The sequence below is a fragment of the Penicillium longicatenatum genome (genome assembly GCF_028827895.1).
Source record: "Penicillium longicatenatum strain IBT 33135 chromosome Unknown contig_2_segment0_segment0, whole genome shotgun sequence".
In the NCBI taxonomy this organism is placed as follows: domain Eukaryota; kingdom Fungi; phylum Ascomycota; class Eurotiomycetes; order Eurotiales; family Aspergillaceae; genus Penicillium; species Penicillium longicatenatum.
The window spans coordinates 223,274-241,058 of record NW_026643120.1 but is presented as its reverse complement, the minus strand read 5'-3'; the positions used below and the strand labels follow the sequence as shown (position 1 = coordinate 241,058).

The 17,785-nt window shown below is 48.9% G+C and overlaps 5 protein-coding genes across 5 annotated transcripts; 2 read left to right on the top strand and 3 right to left on the bottom strand.

Annotated features, from left to right (window-relative positions):
- Positions 1-463: 463 nt before the first annotated feature.
- On the bottom strand, positions 464-1,387 carry N7484_002608 (T2 family ribonuclease; the record flags this gene model as incomplete). Its single annotated transcript, XM_057113028.1, has 3 exons — positions 464-519; positions 571-1,115; positions 1,170-1,387. The coding sequence occupies 3 exons, from the start codon at positions 1,385-1,387 to the stop codon at positions 464-466; spliced, it is 819 nt and encodes a 272-aa protein (XP_056973168.1).
- A 637-nt stretch (positions 1,388-2,024) lies between these two features.
- On the bottom strand, positions 2,025-3,800 carry N7484_002607 (uncharacterized protein; the record flags this gene model as incomplete). Its single annotated transcript, XM_057113027.1, has 6 exons — positions 2,025-2,543; positions 2,590-3,013; positions 3,063-3,195; positions 3,251-3,364; positions 3,418-3,468; positions 3,527-3,800. The coding sequence occupies 6 exons, from the start codon at positions 3,798-3,800 to the stop codon at positions 2,025-2,027; spliced, it is 1,515 nt and encodes a 504-aa protein (XP_056973167.1).
- A 1,594-nt stretch (positions 3,801-5,394) lies between these two features.
- On the top strand, positions 5,395-7,068 carry N7484_002606 (MFS transporter; the record flags this gene model as incomplete). The annotated part of the gene is made up of 3 exons (XM_057113026.1): positions 5,395-5,766; positions 5,827-6,402; positions 6,463-7,068. The coding sequence occupies 3 exons, from the start codon at positions 5,395-5,397 to the stop codon at positions 7,066-7,068; spliced, it is 1,554 nt and encodes a 517-aa protein (XP_056973166.1).
- Positions 7,069-7,270: 202 nt separating this feature from the next.
- N7484_002605 (bZIP transcription factor) lies at positions 7,271-8,338 on the bottom strand (the record flags this gene model as incomplete). The annotated part of the gene is made up of 1 exon (XM_057113025.1): positions 7,271-8,338. The coding sequence occupies one exon, from the start codon at positions 8,336-8,338 to the stop codon at positions 7,271-7,273; it is 1,068 nt and encodes a 355-aa protein (XP_056973165.1).
- A 7,182-nt stretch (positions 8,339-15,520) lies between these two features.
- brlA (C2H2 type transcription factor BrlA) lies at positions 15,521-17,178 on the top strand (the record flags this gene model as incomplete). The annotated part of the gene is made up of 2 exons (XM_057113024.1): positions 15,521-15,533; positions 15,824-17,178. The coding sequence occupies 2 exons, from the start codon at positions 15,521-15,523 to the stop codon at positions 17,176-17,178; spliced, it is 1,368 nt and encodes a 455-aa protein (XP_056973164.1).
- Positions 17,179-17,785: the final 607 nt, after the last annotated feature.

Below are 17,785 nucleotides of genomic sequence, written 5' to 3'. Positions count from 1 at the left end.
CGAATTCTGGTGGTATGCGCTATTTTGAGCAAGCAGCCTGTTGAACTTGATTCAGGCGGAAAATTTTGAGTGCATATCGTCATGCCTCAGCGAGTAGATTCATTCTACCTGCACTGTCGACGGACCATAAATTACCGCATCCCCAAATGGAAGGGATGATCTCGTTCATCAACGCCAACGACCCCGAAGTCTATAACACTCAAATGGTCCAGGGTTCAGGATTCGCGCACCGCGCTGGATTATCCCAATTGCAGCCCTGAACTTCTGTCAAGGTGGCTTGAAACGACATATTTGTTCCAGCATTCATCTTATGATATTCGGCGGGTGTCTCCCCTAGCGGTCATGTACTCTAATTCCTAACCATAACAACCCAGAAACCTAATATCATCAACACAGGCTCAATTTCTATATACATTGTTCGCCTGTTCATACAACAACCTTCCTTCAAAAGAGGTGCTAAAGCTTAGTTGCTCTTAGGCAAGTACTTGACGCCGCTGCTGGGGCAGTTGGATGACTCGACTAAAGATTGTCAGTTGCAAAGGCGACAAGAAGAGAACTTGTATCACTTACGTGGAGCAGTAGGCTGGTACTGGCCGTCAATGGCATTGCCAGCCACATTGAAGAAGTAGTACATCTGGCTCAGCGCACCATCCTCACAACCAACATACGGTTTCGATCCACCGTGCAGCTTAGACAGTGCGGCCTGGATGTCACTGAGCTCGTATGTCTTCGAGTCGGAGGGGTGATACCCGCCGCGGACAACGCCTGTTATCGTCATTATTGCTGAACTGCTATATGGAATAGGTAATGGCAAGCTCACCTTGTACGTATCAAGACTCTTAAACAAGTCTACCACCTTCTGGAAGTAATCCCCAACCTCCTCCTGGGGCGAGTAGTTGGTGTAGCAGCTCGGCTTGATAGTGTTAATGCAAGTACCATGCTTGCTCCATTCATGCTCCCAGAACGCCTCGTCGCTACCGTCGTCGCTGACCCAGTAAGTCTGCATGTATGAGAGCAGATCGGTACGGTCCTGCGCGGTCAGGATATCGGAAATATTGGTGTATGCACGCGAGGAGTCGCAGCTAGCTTGGTAGGTTCCATCGCAGTTGTCGGGCCTAGTCATAAGATTAGATCAGCCGTTCTTGCCATCGTCGATGGTGTATACTTACCACAGGCCGTGGATGGTCCACGAATCACTTGGACCGGTCGTGGGGTCTGTATCCCAGAATTGGGTCTGCAGAAGAGCACCGCCCGGGTAATTGTAGCAGCAGGTAGGAGCCTTGGACGAGCTGTGGCAGCTCAGGGTGCCATTGTTCGAGCAAGATTTCAGCTGGGCCAGGGCACCGGTGGTGACAGTAGCTAGAGCGAGCATTCGTGAGAACGACATTGTGAATGTTGTTTTGGATTTAACTGAGCGGATGGAAAATAAGACGATGAGGGACGAAGAAACACCCCGACATTATGTAGAGTAACGCGGACATTGCCAGGGACACGAATTGTCGATCAATGCAGCAGTACAAGCACATGCACTGATAAGGGTATCCTGATTCGCGACGATCATCGGATATCGCCGTGAACGCTAATCCTTCAGGTGGGGAGGTACGCCAAGATCTGTTCAACAGTGTTATCCAATTGTTTCACTAATTCCATGCAGGGTCTCGTCTTCTTCAAACCACCGTCGGAACCCCCCATTCTCAATCTAGATTCGACGTTGCATTCGTTGAAACGCCTGCGGATCTCCGATGCTGATTGATCCCCCCGGGAGATGAGCCCCCGCTTTACTCGGTCGCGCTGTGGCGAACCAGATGCGAGGGAGGGGTGTGCCCTGAGGATCGGCGGCCCCAATTCTTCACGATGAGCTTGATAGGGTGGAAGTTTGGACCCCAGACTCTGGGATCGGCTTCCCTTTTCTTCCAGTTTTTTACGTGCAGGATCTCGTACTTGAGGTGAAGCCCAACGCTGATATTCCCAGTGCGCAATTAACGTGGATACAAAGGCCAGAAATGTTGGAATATTGGGCAATTCTATGAAATCAATGGTTCTTGCTCCCCCTCGTCATCTTGCATTGATCGACCAGCCCGAATACGCAAAAGGGCTGCAGCGGCAAACGCAAAACATAAACCGGCCTGCAGGAATGGCAGACCCATCCAGCCATTGCCGAGATGCATGCCTAATCGGAAGAGGTAGGCGAACAACGGGCCCGCGATGAGCATCCCGATTGATTGGGAGATCGCCAGTGCCGAGTACAAAGTGCCAACGTGGTCGGGCAGGACTAATGAAGTGGCTAAACTGCGTGTGCTGACATTAAACCCTCCGCTGAATGAAACCATCACTACTCCGGTGATCAAGAGGCCTGGGTTGGGGGCCAGCCCTATTAAGGTGAAGCCGACTATTGCACAAAGGCCTGTCCCTTGGCTAAGCCAGTAATCTCGTAATTTGCCATGCAGGTGGAGATATCGAGTGGCTAAGAAGGTGAGTGCGGGCATTAATACTAGGAAGCTGAAGATGCCGAAGACCCCGCGGATGGAAATCAGCAGACTCGCCTGTTTGCTGTTAGCTCAACTCTGATGGAATAGGTGGACTGCTTACTTGGGCAATGCTCCAGCCGAACTTCTTGGAAGCGTATTGTAAGAGAATGACAGTGCTTTGGCGGCTGATCATGGAAGCGAAGGCGAGGAAGATCATCCAAAGGATACTGCTATCTGCCCACATAAACTTAATAGATTGCGTAAAGTCGCGCAACTGATGACGGAGAGCCTGGAGGGTAGACTGTTTCCCCAGTTGCGTCGTAGCTTCGGTCGAGTTGTCGGCTGTTCTCCGATTGACTCTTTTTCTTTTGGCATATTCAAGTGTTTCTGGAAGAAAAAAAACGTTCATGTACCCAACTAGCATAATCACATAACCCAGAATGTAGGGGATCCATAGGTTGATTGTCATCAGGTATGCACTGAATGGCGTAGCCAAGACCTCGGCGACAAGTACACAGGACGTGAGGCGAAAGAGGGCGGTTGATCTATCTAATTAGACCCACCTGGTAAATTTGAGGGAATCGAAGAACATACCTCTCTTCCTCTGAGAAAACATCCGCGACTATATTCAATAGAACGGAAGCCATGGTTTGATCGCCACCGCCAAATATCCGCCATACTGATGACAACCACACTAATCGGAGGGGTAGAACATTTGACCAAGCACCTGATGTAATTAGTGATCATTTAACCGGCTCAGAATGTTTACTCTTTCCACGTACAGACAAGTCGAGTCCAGAATTCGGCCAACAGACTGCCTAGGACGGCAAGGAGCACCACCGGTTTCCGGCCCCAATGGTCGGAAAGGACTCCGTACGCCAGGGACAGGAGAATTGCTGCACGACAAGTCAGCCACCAAACGCGAAAGTAGTATTTTAGGACTCAATACTTGGAAGCACGTCAAATCCATCCTTGTAGCCAATAATCAAGGCCAATTCCCCTGGCACAAATAGTCAATATCAATAATAGTTAAGCTCATGTCTAGGTTATTTGCTCACCTTGAACAGCTTCTGATTTGCACGGGTCTTCACCAAGGGTCGCATTTCCAGCATTCCGGAACTCCAGATGATTCCGACAGATAATCTGTTCAAAAATTGCAGTCTGAGGGGCCACCGAGAGGAAGGCTCCAAAATCTACGGAAAGGATAGACACTGCACACACGATGAGAATCAGTAGCTTCTTGGCGTCCGTGATGGTCGGCACGCTAGGACTTCCGGGCAATAAGGGGTGCGTTTCGGGGTCGTCAGTCCGGTCGCCAGTTATGACAGCCATGATGATTGTTGGAGAATTCGATTAATGGGTCCCCGGGAGGGACAATAAATATCTTTCTCACTCGAAATGCTGGGGCCTGAATCAAAAGCTGTTAATCTAAAAGAGCCGTACCTTACCCCAGCTCAATGCTTATCGTCCACAGCGAGAGACGGTCTTGCGCGAGCCCAATTGGTCCCGATAAAACCAAGGGATTCCGCTAGGCTGAACGGGGATTCAGATTTCTTTGTCTAGACCTGCCTAACCATCATCAGGCGTGATTGACTCGTGGATGTAGAGAATCATTGGCTCGATTTGATGGGAACACGTACCTGTCAGGTACTGGTTATCGCCATACAACGTCGAATTCCGAACTCCGAATTCCGAATCCCGACCCCGAGCACCGAGCCCCGTTCGCTCTTACATTGTGATTAACTTAGTGAGTAGTGATTTGTAAGAAATCTTGAAGGGTAGATACAAAGCGTTTCATGATTCAAGCGAATCCAAGGCTCTGAAATTACCTGAGGAATTGTCGTGCCAGATGAAGGCTGTTCCCAAATCACAAAGACAACGTTTGAATGAGATCACCAGGGGAGCGTAAAATCTACCAATGAAATGCACGACATGCAATTGAAAACCCCATAATTAGCCTGAGCTTGTTGTGCTACTAAGACTTACAAGCAGGTAGAAATGTCTAGTGTACGGATGTTCCCCACTGCGGATCCCAAGTTCCACTCTTCGCGAGTTTAAGGTTGCATGCCTCGCGTTCAAGTCAGCAACAGACAGTCCCTGCTCCAGGGTATCCCGATCTACCACCATAGCCAGCAAATGTACAATTGTCACGTTGAACGTGTAAGTCGTGCCTATAGCATCACCCGGTTCTTGTGCCTCCTGCTTTGTTTCTGCTGGGCCCAGAACATCAAAAGATGGAAAGCGAACCATCTTTCTTCAGACTCTGATGATGAACACACTGGTGTATTGATGATCGTGTGCGTGTTGGGCCCAGAAAGAATCGGTGTCTCTGAACATTCGGCTGCCTCAGGCCACCGTAGCCTTGAAGTTATCACCTTCAACGGGCCGATTGAGATCATTTGCCGAGTCTGACTCATTAATAACGGATCCGATCTATCACGAGTGATCATGTTCATACATTAGCCATTTTTCAACATTAATAATATGCGTCTCGTGTTGTACTCAAATTATGCTTAGCAAGTGAGCATTAAGAGGCATAAAGTTCAAGTATACGTGAGCTCAGCGGAGGCACTGAGTCAGTGCCCCACTATTCTCCATTTCCACGGGCTTTGGTTGGTCCAGGCATCTCGAACGTGGAGCACTGAATCATCTCTCCGCTCTTGGGGTTTGCAATCTACGGGTCACGCTTGCTTATGCGCATGGAAATGATCAAAATATGTACGGAGTTTTGAACAATTTTAGCGGTCTGAGTCTTGCATCCGTACATAAAGCTGGTCTGATTCTAATTTTGAATCCCCTCGCTCTTTTTCTTTTTCACGCTCTTTTGCTCTTGAATAGATCCCGAGCCGCCTCCAAATCCCTTCAGGAGCGCAACCGCCGGACCTCTACATAAACCTTATAATTTGTTTTCTTTCATATCACCAAAATGTCCGCTGCGAGCCACAGATCGGGCTCAAGCCACACAACTCTCGAGCAGGAAAGAATACAGGAGCCAGATCTTGAAAAACAGCCCACGGAGGCTACCGCTGAGGCATCGACGCCAACAGTACTATTCCCAGTGTCGGACTTGAGTCAGGGTATAGTGGGATGGGACAGTCAAGATGACCCCGAAAATCCCCAGAATTTTGCCAGCGGCAAAAAATGGGCTCTTCTCGCGCTTATTAGTGCTTTCACATTGGTCTCCCCGCTTGCATCGAGTATGTTTTCGCCCGCCGTCGTATATATGGGCGAGCAGTTCGGCGAGTCGAATGAGACGATTCTTGCCTTGAGCGTTAGTATCTATTTGATTGGATACACGGTAAGCTTTCCCCCAATGACCATAAGAATTATGCGTTCTAACGGATTCTTGAACTTCTAGTGTGGTCCCCTGTTCCTCGCCCCCCTTAGTGAAATCTATGGACGTCGCATCGTCTTGTCGTCCGCCAACTGGTTCTTCGTCGTTTGGCAGATTGGCTGCGCGCTTTCAAAAAACATCCAGACATTGATTGTTTGTCGTTTATTCGCCGGCGTCGGAGGAAGCGCATGCATTACGCTTGGAGCTGGTGTGGTTGCAGATATGTTCCCAAGAGAACAGCGCGGCATGGCAACTTCCATCTGGAGCATGGGTCCTCTCATTGGACCCGTGGTGGGCCCAATTGCTGGTGGCTTTCTTGGTGAACAGGTTAGCTGGCAATGGATCTTCTGGCTCCTGTTGATTGTCGGCGGTGCCATGCAACTTGGTATCGAGGTCCTTAACAAGGAAACGTTTGCTCCAGTTCTGATCAAATGGAAGACCGCCAAGCTGGCAAAGGAGCTTGGTCGTACCGACTTGATCAGTGCTTTTGATGTGGGCAAGGAGAAGCTCACAACTGGTCAAACCTTGAAGCGCAGCCTTGTTCGACCGGCATTGCTGTTGACGAAGTCACCCATCGTGGCGCTTCTTTCACTTTATATGGTAAGACTTTAAGCCCGGGCTTTTGCATTTGATTGAGCTTTTACTAATGTTGGAATTCAGTCTCTGGTCTATGGCTTGCTCTACCTTTTTTTCACAACCATCTCGGATGTCTTCACAAGTACCTACGGCTTCTCAGTCGGTCTATCAGGCCTCGCATATCTGGGCATAGGCATTGGTTTCATTGTCGGTCTTGCTATTATGGGTGTGACCAATGACAAAATCATGGTGAAGCTTACAAAGAAGAACGGAGGGCAGTTCGAGCCGGAGATGAGACTGCCGACTATGATCATCTTTGCCTGTATTCTGCCGATCAGCTTCTTCTGGTACGGTTGGACCGCTGATAAGCACGTTTTCTGGATTGTGCCTATTATCGGCATGTTTCCCTTCGGTGTGGGTATGATGGGTGTCTTCATGCCTATTCAAACCTACATCATCGATTGCTACCCAGCCTATGCTGCCTCAGCGAATGCCACCCTAACCGCGACTCGATCGCTTGTTGGTGCTCTCCTCCCACTTGCCGGTACACCCATGTTTGATTCCCTAGGACTCGGCTGGGGAAATTCGCTACTCGGGTTCCTTGCTCTGGCTTTTGTTCCCATCCCCATCATCTTCACCAAGTATGGCAAGCAGATCCGTGAGCGATGGCCCATCAACCTTGAAAAATAGAAGGTGATAGGACTCTATCGAGGTGCCGGTCGTCTTCATCAGACATTTTTTTTTTCTTTTTTTTTTTTGTTAAAAGTTACGCATGCTCTGCACATATGGCGAAAATTGTATATCGGGGACGCGATCCCATAATAGACTTTAGATTATGTATTAATAGATTTCATGTCATGAACGATTCCATTACACATCGTGTAGTAGAGACTCAAGTCATGTTAAAAACAAGCGAATTGAGATCGACTCCATCCGTCAGACTCGGATACTTGCTCAGAAATTCCGGTGTAATACCCCACCCCTCCTCACTCATGAATATATCATAGAAAGCAGGCTTGATACAAAGCTCATCATTTTCATCGCGCTCGAGAATCTTCACGCCCCATGGCCATCGGATTTTAATACAGCATGCGAGCATGCCAAACAACCCCTCGCGGTCATTGTCATAAAGCAGCCATTGCCGGATCATGTTGGATCTGACTTTCGGCCAGGGGATACAGCTCAACGCAAGAGGGTGCTTGATCTGGAACTGTTCTTCAACGGGGTTGAGGTTAGAAGGAAGGGATGCGAAGGTCTTTGGACTGGGTGCGAGGATCCATCTGGAAAAATGGTACGCTACCCAGCCCATGGCTAACCTCTCTGGTTCACGAATTGGACGTCTTTCTAGCGCTTTGTGGATCATGTTTGCTAGTGGGTTGGTTTTGCTGCCGTAGAGGATTTCTAATGGTGAGGCAGGTGTATCAGGGCAATCCATGATTTGTTCCATATGGAAGAACCACGGACAAGAGACGGTCTTGAGATTGGAAAAGTCGTCAGCGTAGAGCGGGAGTCGGTTCCATTGCGGACGGGCCGAACATGGTAGCGATGGTGAGCTTATTGGTATTGACGATGTTTTCACATCAGGCGAATACTCTTCCACGCTCTGGGGCGTGGAAGCAGACGGGTTGTATTGATTCGGAGGAACGCTGGGCTCGAAGGCTTTATCATTCACGCCTTGGGTCATCCACACATTGTATGCTCCCGTGTCTTCAATTCTGTCATCCCATGAGTTGACCATCGACTTTAACGTCTTTTGGCGCGCCACAAGGATCTCATTCTGATTGCGGAGGGATTTGATAATTCCAAGAAGCTGTTGGACGCCTTGATCGGTGTGATGTTGTTCGCAGTGAGCTACCTGAGCCTCTAACTGAGCTGTGTAGTTCTCCTTTTTTGCGCGGAGATTCTTCTGGGAGCGTCTGTCACGTATGCGCTTGCGCTCTGCTGACGACAAGTCCGACATGTTATCTTGTGCATCTTAGACCAGTTTTATTTGGGTTGACGTTGGTCGGGTGAACTATATTACGGCGGTGAATTCGCTTGGTTCAATCCGTTTCGCACCCATTTGAACATAACCATGAATCCATGATACAATGAGATATTCCTTAGCCATACTTTCTCGGCCTGAGGTTTCAATATCGAAATATCTCAATTTTGCCAACGGGATTACAGGAATAAGGTTGAGAGAAAAAGGAAATCTAAATTCTGGTTAGATTCACCATCATCGACCCCCGCGCTCAAGCCTCAGGCACCAACATTCAATGCTGATGTTGAATCGAGATGAAATACCATATACTGCTTGCTATTACACGCAATGAATGACTTTACTAAGCCTTGGAGGATTCAAAGTACACTTCTCAATCCAACCGTTATCTCTGCCATTGTCCATGGTCTCGACACGTCGCTTTTGGGGCAGCTGCAAGGATCCGCGTGGAAAGCGGTCTTCCAGATCTTTCAAAGTCAGCCGGGCCTAGCAGCCCATTTGGCAATCGCTTAGTTTCCCTCTGAGTGGGCTTACCGGCACTTTGGAAGATTTCCATGGCACTCCTGTCACTTTCTGTTGTTGGTCTTCACCTGAATCGCATGGCAAATTGGCCGAGGAGCGTCCACGCCCTACCGGTATGGCTCGGTCGACATTGAAATTGAGATTCTCTGTGGCCCGATTATGGCCGATTCGCAGTGTTGCCGACAGCTCTACGTTGGGTGTTCACAAAATTGGTAATATGCTCACTCCGTTGAGCTTCATACGATCTCAATATTTACATTGATGGAATGAGTCTTACCTGAGCATGGGGTGTATATTGCCTCGAACCAAATCATACCGAGCTCTGGTGGCTGAGAACCGGAATTCGCAAACATTTGATGAACTGGCTCGCGCATTTGTGTCAAGGATTAATTATTCCTAGTCTGACTCGCATGGTGAAATGCGGACTCATCCCCACTTGATTCGGGACTACATTTTTGGTTCTTTGATCAATGTTTGCTACTGTCGGGCGGCAATCGCTCTGCCGTCCAAGTCGCTAGATAATGGGAACACCCTCGAATGTTATGCACATGTTGCAGGATCTTATATTAAAATGACGAAACACCGGCTTGAACGAAAATTTTCATCATGCACGCTCGTAGATAGCCCTGGTGTTGTGTGCTTGCTCAAAATGTGCGAGTTTGCTATGATCTGTCCCCACCATGGTATCGACCGTGACAAGATTCAAACTCAGCCCATGTCCAATTGCCCTCCTTCAAAAGTATGAATAATTTGCCATGATAGTATTCATTACACGATGATGTAGGGTTCTACTGGCGGACAGCCCAAACATGTGTGGTGAGACTCGTTGATGGATTTAGGAGTTCGTTATATATATTAACCTGAGCACCCAAAAAAAACCTCCGCCCGTCTAAGCAAAGATCCTGGCAATGGGCACCAAACCCTGGAATTACCCACCTGCATCTACAACATTGTAAGGTAGGTAGATTTGGACAAAGGAACAATTGCTTTAAAAGGCCTCGCAAATTGCGCATAAATTAATCCCGGGAGCTTTATTAGTTACTCACAGGCTCCTGAGATAGGAATGGCAACAGCCTGATGTCTGCTTGAAATTACATCAATGAAAATTGTGCTCTATTTTCATTACTAGGTACCTGGTACCCATTGTAAAATTGAGAGCCCAAATCTTGATATTTCCCAAGGTCATCTCATCTGTGATAGCAGAGTATAATGCTCTGGGTTGCAATTGATCATTGCAGGTGACCAGTGGTAGCAATCGGGTTCCTCCTTAGATGTTACGCTCGCTTCTAGGCCTTCTAGCTAAAGCTATCTACCGCCTGCCCAGGCCCCAAGATTCTAAATTGGAAGCATCAGTAAATCCACTCCCTTGTCTTCCAAGGCTTCTCTCGCTCAGAGCAACAGCGATTACCACTTGAGCACAGGCACCCGGGCAACACAATCAATCGTCAAGTGACCCCTGTGCAGGCACCATCGTTTCGAAGGTCCAAGAACCCGAGGGAAATCGCCAATCAACACCGCACCTCAAACATACATGATGCGAGTGCAACATTGAATGATTCGCGCCAGAGGGCAAAATCTCGCGAGCAAAATGCCTCCCTGGAACTCATCTCCACATTGTCGGGTTCAATCTATTGAGCACACCCCAGGGGGAATATTATAATTCAATATGAAACCATTCCAAGTAGCGTTATGCTGGGAGACAAAAGAGTTAGGAAGCTCTACCTTGGAGCAAGGGCCCAATAATATGATGTCACTCAGATTCTCCTGAGAGGGACCAAGTCTAGCCCATGCGCCGCGAAGGACACCTTGGTGCGTGCTTTGCATGAAGATTTCCCTCCAGAGTATGGGTACTTCATCAACCTCCAGATCTGTTTCTGCTGAGAATGTCTAGCATAATGTAATGCACGGCCGATCAGGGTGGGTGATCAGACCCTTCGATCAATGTCCGAGCTTTTCAGTTTAATGTTTTCTGTGATCTATTGAGGTATCCGCATAGCTAGAAATCAATACGCTAGTGAGTTGTCTGGTATGCGCATTAGGGCCGACGCTTTGACGCTAATTGCGTAAGTGGTGCTCAGATACCACACGACTCAGAACAAAAGATTTGTGATCTTCAGGGTCTGAAGGGTAATTTTTTTCAAGGGTGTATTCAGGGTTTTAGTACCTAGATTTGCCCTTCATCACGATCCTATCGTAGGATAGTACACGAGGGTATCAAATCCTAACTCCTGGAACGTCAAAAAACTGTAAACACCCCGACCCCACCAAGACTGGGATCTAGGAGGCAGATCGTAGGGCTTTGCAAAACATAAAGTTTCGCCACTGGAGGCTGCTATCCAGGAAACCGGGACCTGAGACGCAAGGCGATGCGCTGCAATGCGAGTCAGTGAATGATTGCGCAAAAGCACCCTAATGAATTAAGAATAGTTCCAAAAGCAAAATATAATTTCTTTGTTTCTCTAAATGTTTTAGCGTCGAGGTCAATGTTTTGGCCGTTGACAAAAGAAAAAGAGGCATGCAAGGGGCTGGAACTTGGAAGGGGGCGGGAAGCCCTATTCCTCATCCAAAGGTACCTTTGCACCGCCCACATTACTATTGATGTACTGTACCCTGAATTTGAGCTCTGATTCGTCTATAGGCTGGCTAGTGATGCCGTGACTTCAAATTATCCGAAATGACATGGCACGACAAATTGAGAGCGTACTAAACGGCTTGATTATTAACCATTGCCCTGCATATACCGAGCGGGCGCACCTGACAGATCTCCGCAAAAGCAAAAGGAAGATTATATATCGTAGATCAGGTATCGAATGATCACCGTGAGATTGGAAAAACCCAGACTGTAAACATCCAAGAGCCTCTTCTCAACCTCAGAACTCACACACAGACCTTCTCATGGGCATGCGGCTTATCGGTGTCAATAGAACCCAAGACCTACAGTGAGAACAATAACAGTAGACCCTGAACAATGGCATTCAACGACGTCACCATCACAGCGACCGGGCCAACGCACGTACAGCAAAAGCCATCAATTGGCCTCTTGCATCCGGACCTGCATGTTGACACCCGGAGAATGTGAAGCGGCTAAATGCAATAGTAGCGCACGGTATGCTCAGCTGAGCTCTATTGGTCTGCTGCATAGGACCAGCCATTCTGGACCTTCCCCGCAAATTGATCGACGAGCAGGGTTCCTGGATGGTAAGCCATGGCGTTGAAAGGCTTGCATTGCAGGTAGATCAATGTGCAAAATCTTGTTTTTGGTATTGGAGACGGCACAGAGCACTTCGAGTTTGGGATCGGACATGGATTAGAGAAGGCCTAGGATCGATAGTGTGCTTCCAGACTTGGCCTTGGGATTTTGGAACTGAAATATTGCTAATGCATGTATCATTCGATTAGGTTTACAGGGGGTTGAAGTGTATGAATAGGGAGGGGTACATCAGATGTCTGTGCCATGTTTCTAGTGTCCGGAATTTACTGGTACCAAGGTTGGAGATACGATGGCCGAATCAGTGATGGTTCGTGCCTGAGCGTTGAATATGAGATCGAATGGGGTTGTTTTTGACAGGAGAGGACACTTGTCAAAGTGTTGAGCTAGTTTTGTTGGGTATTTTATCTACGTTTAACCAAACGACTCTTGAATGTTCATATGTAAACATGGACTTTTGTCCAATTCTAGTACGAACAATGAGATTCGTGGATAGTGCATGTCGGATTGTGGTGGGGAGATGGTTATTAGGACTGGCACGGATACGGTTGGATAGCCACGGTATGTGAGCGATAAGTACTGTACTGTAGATGAGTATCTTGCGATCAGCCACAGTGGATCGCCACCAGTGCTTAGTGGCGGATCTTCAAGCTCGGGTTAGCCGACAAGGCTACTAGTGGTATGACCCACTGCAACAATGGAGCTCAGATTTCAAAGGCACTATTCAAACCTACGCATCGGGCTCATTGCCAACTCCTGATCTGTGCATGTGGATACTAGCCGGGTCCATCTGGGTCGCCTGAATCATTGTGTCCATGGTGAACTGTGTTTTGGATGACAGTTTGGTCTTGGCATGGAGATCGAGGCAAGTCATCCCTTGAGATGCAGGGGTATCTTAAATGTTCTGGGGGAAAAGACTTTGCACCGGCCCTTGCGGCGAGTCAGGTCTGTGCTGAGTGTTAGATAAGATAGTACGAGCTCAATTGGCAGAAGATGAGGGGCATTAATTTGGCGCTGTTTGATGTATACTGTAGAGGAACGCAATGCGAATCTGAATGGTGGATTGCAATTGACACGAAAAAAGTGGCAAGGAAACTACAGTATGTTGACGTTGATTAAGGCAACAGAAACACCGGGTAGAACTCTGATTGGTTCTTGGTACCATCTTGTAAAGCAGCAGCTCAGCGTAAACAATAATACGATTATTCATGGGCAGCGCCAGCATTCACGGGCACTATTGCCTATTATTCACATACATAGCACGAGAAACCGGTTTGTGAAGAACCATGCATGAAACATGAAGATATTGTGGGCCTCATGTTCCAGACCGACGAAAACACCCAAGAGAGCAATGGTATGGGGGATTGCCGGATCTGACAGACGAGGTGATCGACAAGCGCCAGTCCTGAACTAGGAACGCTAGATACCCGCGGCCCCAGAATTCAGAGGTTTGGATGATCGATAAAGTACCTGTTGAATAATGACCAGAGACTCTGGCCTCCCCGACTTCTGGGAACGCTAAGGTTTTATTGCATGGGTTCGTCGCTATTCCGGGAGAGAATAGAGTTTGGCCCAAGGACCCGGTTCTGCAAATCAGAAGCTCAGGTCCAGATAGTGAGAGCTGTCAGAAGTTGTCGGCGCTCAAGAGGTTTGGTTCAAGCGCTCGGCTGTTGGGTCTAGTGGATATGATCTCGGGGGTCCAGGTTTACAGTTTCAGGGTACCATTAGGTAAAAGGTCTATGCGGAACGCTGGTAACATGATGTGCAATCGATCATACATACAGGACTACGTGTAGGGAGGCAAATTCTGGGGCAAGTATGGAATCCACGGGCTATCATCCACGGGGAGTTCGGAATGGATGCCACATTACGAGGATCAGGAGCCGGTGGCCACTGACTCGTTGGCTTGCTGGGCGATTTCCGGTCTCGAGGTTGAAGAATGCACGAAAGGAAATGTGGCCAGGTTTACGATGAGCCACGCAGAAGACCAGCGGACTGGGAATGGATCTTAGCTGGACTGGTCGGCTCGATGGTTCCTTGGGTTTGGGTCCGGACTGACGCGTGATGGGTCAGAAAGCCCCTGGGATTAGACGCAGGTCCAGCTAGCGTTTGTTTGACCGTACCATACTGGCCGTTGAGACGCCGGGTTACCATTCCTGTCGCCGTTTCTCCCCGGTGGACAGCGTTATCTTTTTCACATTCCAATCATGTCCGATGACGAAGGTGGGCGATTTGTCATGGCGTTAAGGTGTCGGGTCGCTAGCCCTAGGTCGATCAGTGCGCAGGAAAATCCGATGGGAGAAAAAAAAAGGGAAAAAGACAATTAAAAAAGGAAATCAATCGGAGAAAAGCGAGAATGAGCAATTGGAATTTCTGATGTTACCTATACGTTGAAGATCCGCACGGACGGTTCGTAACGTTGGACCTGTCGCATCACCGATCGATTCCCCCCACTCTCAGCCACAGCCCACAGGGTTTTTCTTTTTCCTGTGTGTTTTATTCTCTGCGTGACAATTAATTTCTCGGCTCCTCTTGACGAGAGATTTGGGATGGTCCATCCTGACTATCGTCATTTGAGATGTCTTAGTCGAAGGGCGAATCTGTTAGCTCGAATGAAACCGCCATCCCCAGTGGGGCGATCGACGATCTGTAGGTTCCGCAGGAATAATCAAAAATAAACCCAAAGTACCGCAATACGACAGTGTGTAGCATAAGAAAAAAATAATAATAAAAAAAGAAGTGGCACTTGTCTACGAGGCAAGTCTGGGGACGATCCTCCAGAATCCAGTTTAGGCCAAGTGGCCCTGCAAGTCAACGAACACTTTAGACTCTACTCACATTGCGCGGAACGCATCAGGTACAGCCGAACATTCTTGTGGATGTTCGAGATCCAATTTGATGCAGGTTCACCCCAATCCCACCCCCCAAATCAGAAACACGAAATTTAAAATAAAGAAAGTTAGGGATGGTAATCAGCTTGACGATCTACTCGATAGCATAAGCTTCCACACAAACCACCAACTATAAGCCAAATCAGAGACAGATATAAACTCCCCTTACTGGTCCTTCCCTTCTTATATCCCTCCCCTGCCCTCCCTTTCTCTCTGCCCCCCCATCCACCAACACCACGCCCCTTCGGTCTTACAATCTGAGACCCAGCCCTGCCTACCTACCTCAAGGTATACACTCGCCAAGTCAAGGGAAGATCTCCCCCTCCAACACGGTCCTGTGTCTCCCAGCCACGGTCCTATCGTCCCTCAATCTCGGGACCCCGGTGCAAGTCGCGACTCCCCGCCAACCCCCCAGAAGGCCGATCTCCGCCCTAATCTGGCCGTGAGCGCATCCTCTGCCACGGTAACTGATTCTATAGCATTCCTGGCCTTGCTTGGGGTCCAGACACGCGACGCGCTTTCTTGGATCTGATCCGAATCATGGCGTATAGCTGTAAGTCCGATTCCCCACCCGAGATTCTATGCTCGACCGATTTTGTTTATTTCTGCTCGTTTGTCCCCTTCCTCGTTTCCTTTTCTCTCCCTATCCCACAACATTCTTTCACTGGGGGCCATCTGGAGACTCGTTCTTTCCCTTCTTTTGCTCTGGTTGCATTGGACTTTGATTTGTTGATTTTGCTTTTTTCTTGTGTCCCTCATTCGTCATCTTGTCCTATCTTCCGTCCACTCGCTGCCTACTTATCCAGGATTCTGGACTAAACAATCTTTTTCCCCTATCTATAGGTGACAGTATTCTCGACGCTGTCGCTCCTCGGAACCTCAAGACCGAAGATCTCGAAGATATGAGACCTCAAGGCCAACATATCTCCGATCGTTTGACTGTTGAAGTGGATTGCCACTCCATGGGCCCTAGTGACTGTCCCTCTATGACCTCGAGCTTCTCTCCTTTGGAATCTCCTACGCCCACACCGACCAGTCTCTACAGCCATCAATCCATGGCCTCGCCTACTAACTGGCACGAGGCTGCCCACTATAACAGCTTGCCTATGGAGCGCCGGACGTCGGCGACTCCGCTACGTAGCGCCTTCAGAATGGCCGACTTGACTTCAGGCGAGATGGGCATGGCCTGCGGGCCAATGGAACGTCCCGACCAGTTACCCATTGCCGACTACTTCCCGGGATACGATGAGAACGTGGAACAGTTTCTCCTTCCCGAAAACATGCCCAAGACTTTTGAACAACCCACCTTTCCTTACCACGCACCAATGCCTCAGTATAACACCATGGGCCGAAACTATCATTACCGTCCACAGCAGAGCAATTTCCTGCCCGAGTCTGCATCCAATCCTTGCTTGTCCCGTCCTATCTTCAACCAGCCCGAGCGGATCCCTAACTCCGTCTCCATGTCTAACATGCTCCACTGGATGCCGTCCAATGAGTCTCTGAATGGACAAACAATCGCCCCGCACCAGGCTTTTCCTCCTCAACCACAAGGCCCCGTGACGCCGCCTTCGTCTTCCTACTCTGAATTTCCTACCAACCTGCACAACTTCAAGCCCAACACTCCTTCCACTCCCGTCCGATCTTACTCTGGAACTCCTGGATCGGACACGCCCATGAGCCGCCTGTCGGGCCACAATGACTACCAGGATGACTTCCCCGTCTCCCCTGGCTACCGGGATGGTCTGATGCGCAGCCACACCCACCGCCAGCCGTCCCGTAAATCTTCGAAGAAGCAATTGACCCGCTCCAACCTCAGCTTGGAAAACTTGCCTCCCATTATCAAGCAGGTTCAGTTCAAATGCAAGGAACCTGGATGCAAGGGCCGCTTCAAGCGTCAAGAACACCTTAAGCGTCACATGAAGAGTCACTCCAAGGAAAAGCCTCATGTGTGCTGGGTTCCCGGCTGCCACCGTGCCTTCTCCCGCAGCGACAATCTCAATGCCCACTATACGAAAACCCACAGCAAGCGTGGTGGACGGAACCGCTACGTTGCCACCCTGGATGACACCAGCGCAGACTTCAACCCCGAATTCCGTGGCCAACTCACACCTGACGGCCGGCCTATCTACGGGTCCAAATTGGAGGATCCGATCATGGATTGTGGTGACATCAGCGTGGACGGCTGGGACGACTAAGTGGCTCCTCCGATCCTGAAGAAACCTATAATACCAAAAAAAAAAAACGACAGCACAAAACCTTCGACAAAAGATACGGGCTCTCACCGAAGCCAAGCACCCAGGCCCGAATATTGATACCCTTTGGATCGGCAATGGACTGGCATAGACATATACCGGCTAGCCTGGCCGCGGCGTTGTACATGTCTCCCGGGCAAGGCTCGGGGACTGTGATTATTTTTCTTTATGCATAATTTGTACGGGGGCTTGGAGTGGCTCTTTGCGAGGCGTTTGCATATTATTCTGTTTGGGTCGCCGGTGCGCGGTAATCATGGGAGGACTTCGCGATCCTGTACAATGTGTTTTTCCTTTTTTTTTTTTTTATTTCTTTTGTTCTACGTGTATCACCAACAAAAACAGTACCTGGTATAATACAAACAAACTTGAGATGTCATTATTGTTTCCACTCCACTTGCCGCTCTTAGCTCGTCTCCACTTCACCAACACTCCACTCTCCGGAGCCCTTTCTGTCTCTGAACCAAACTCCCAGTTCCAACAAACAAGTGTGCACAACGTTCTGTGAAGGAACCAGGTCATCAACTACGTTGGCAGTCGGACACTGAAACCA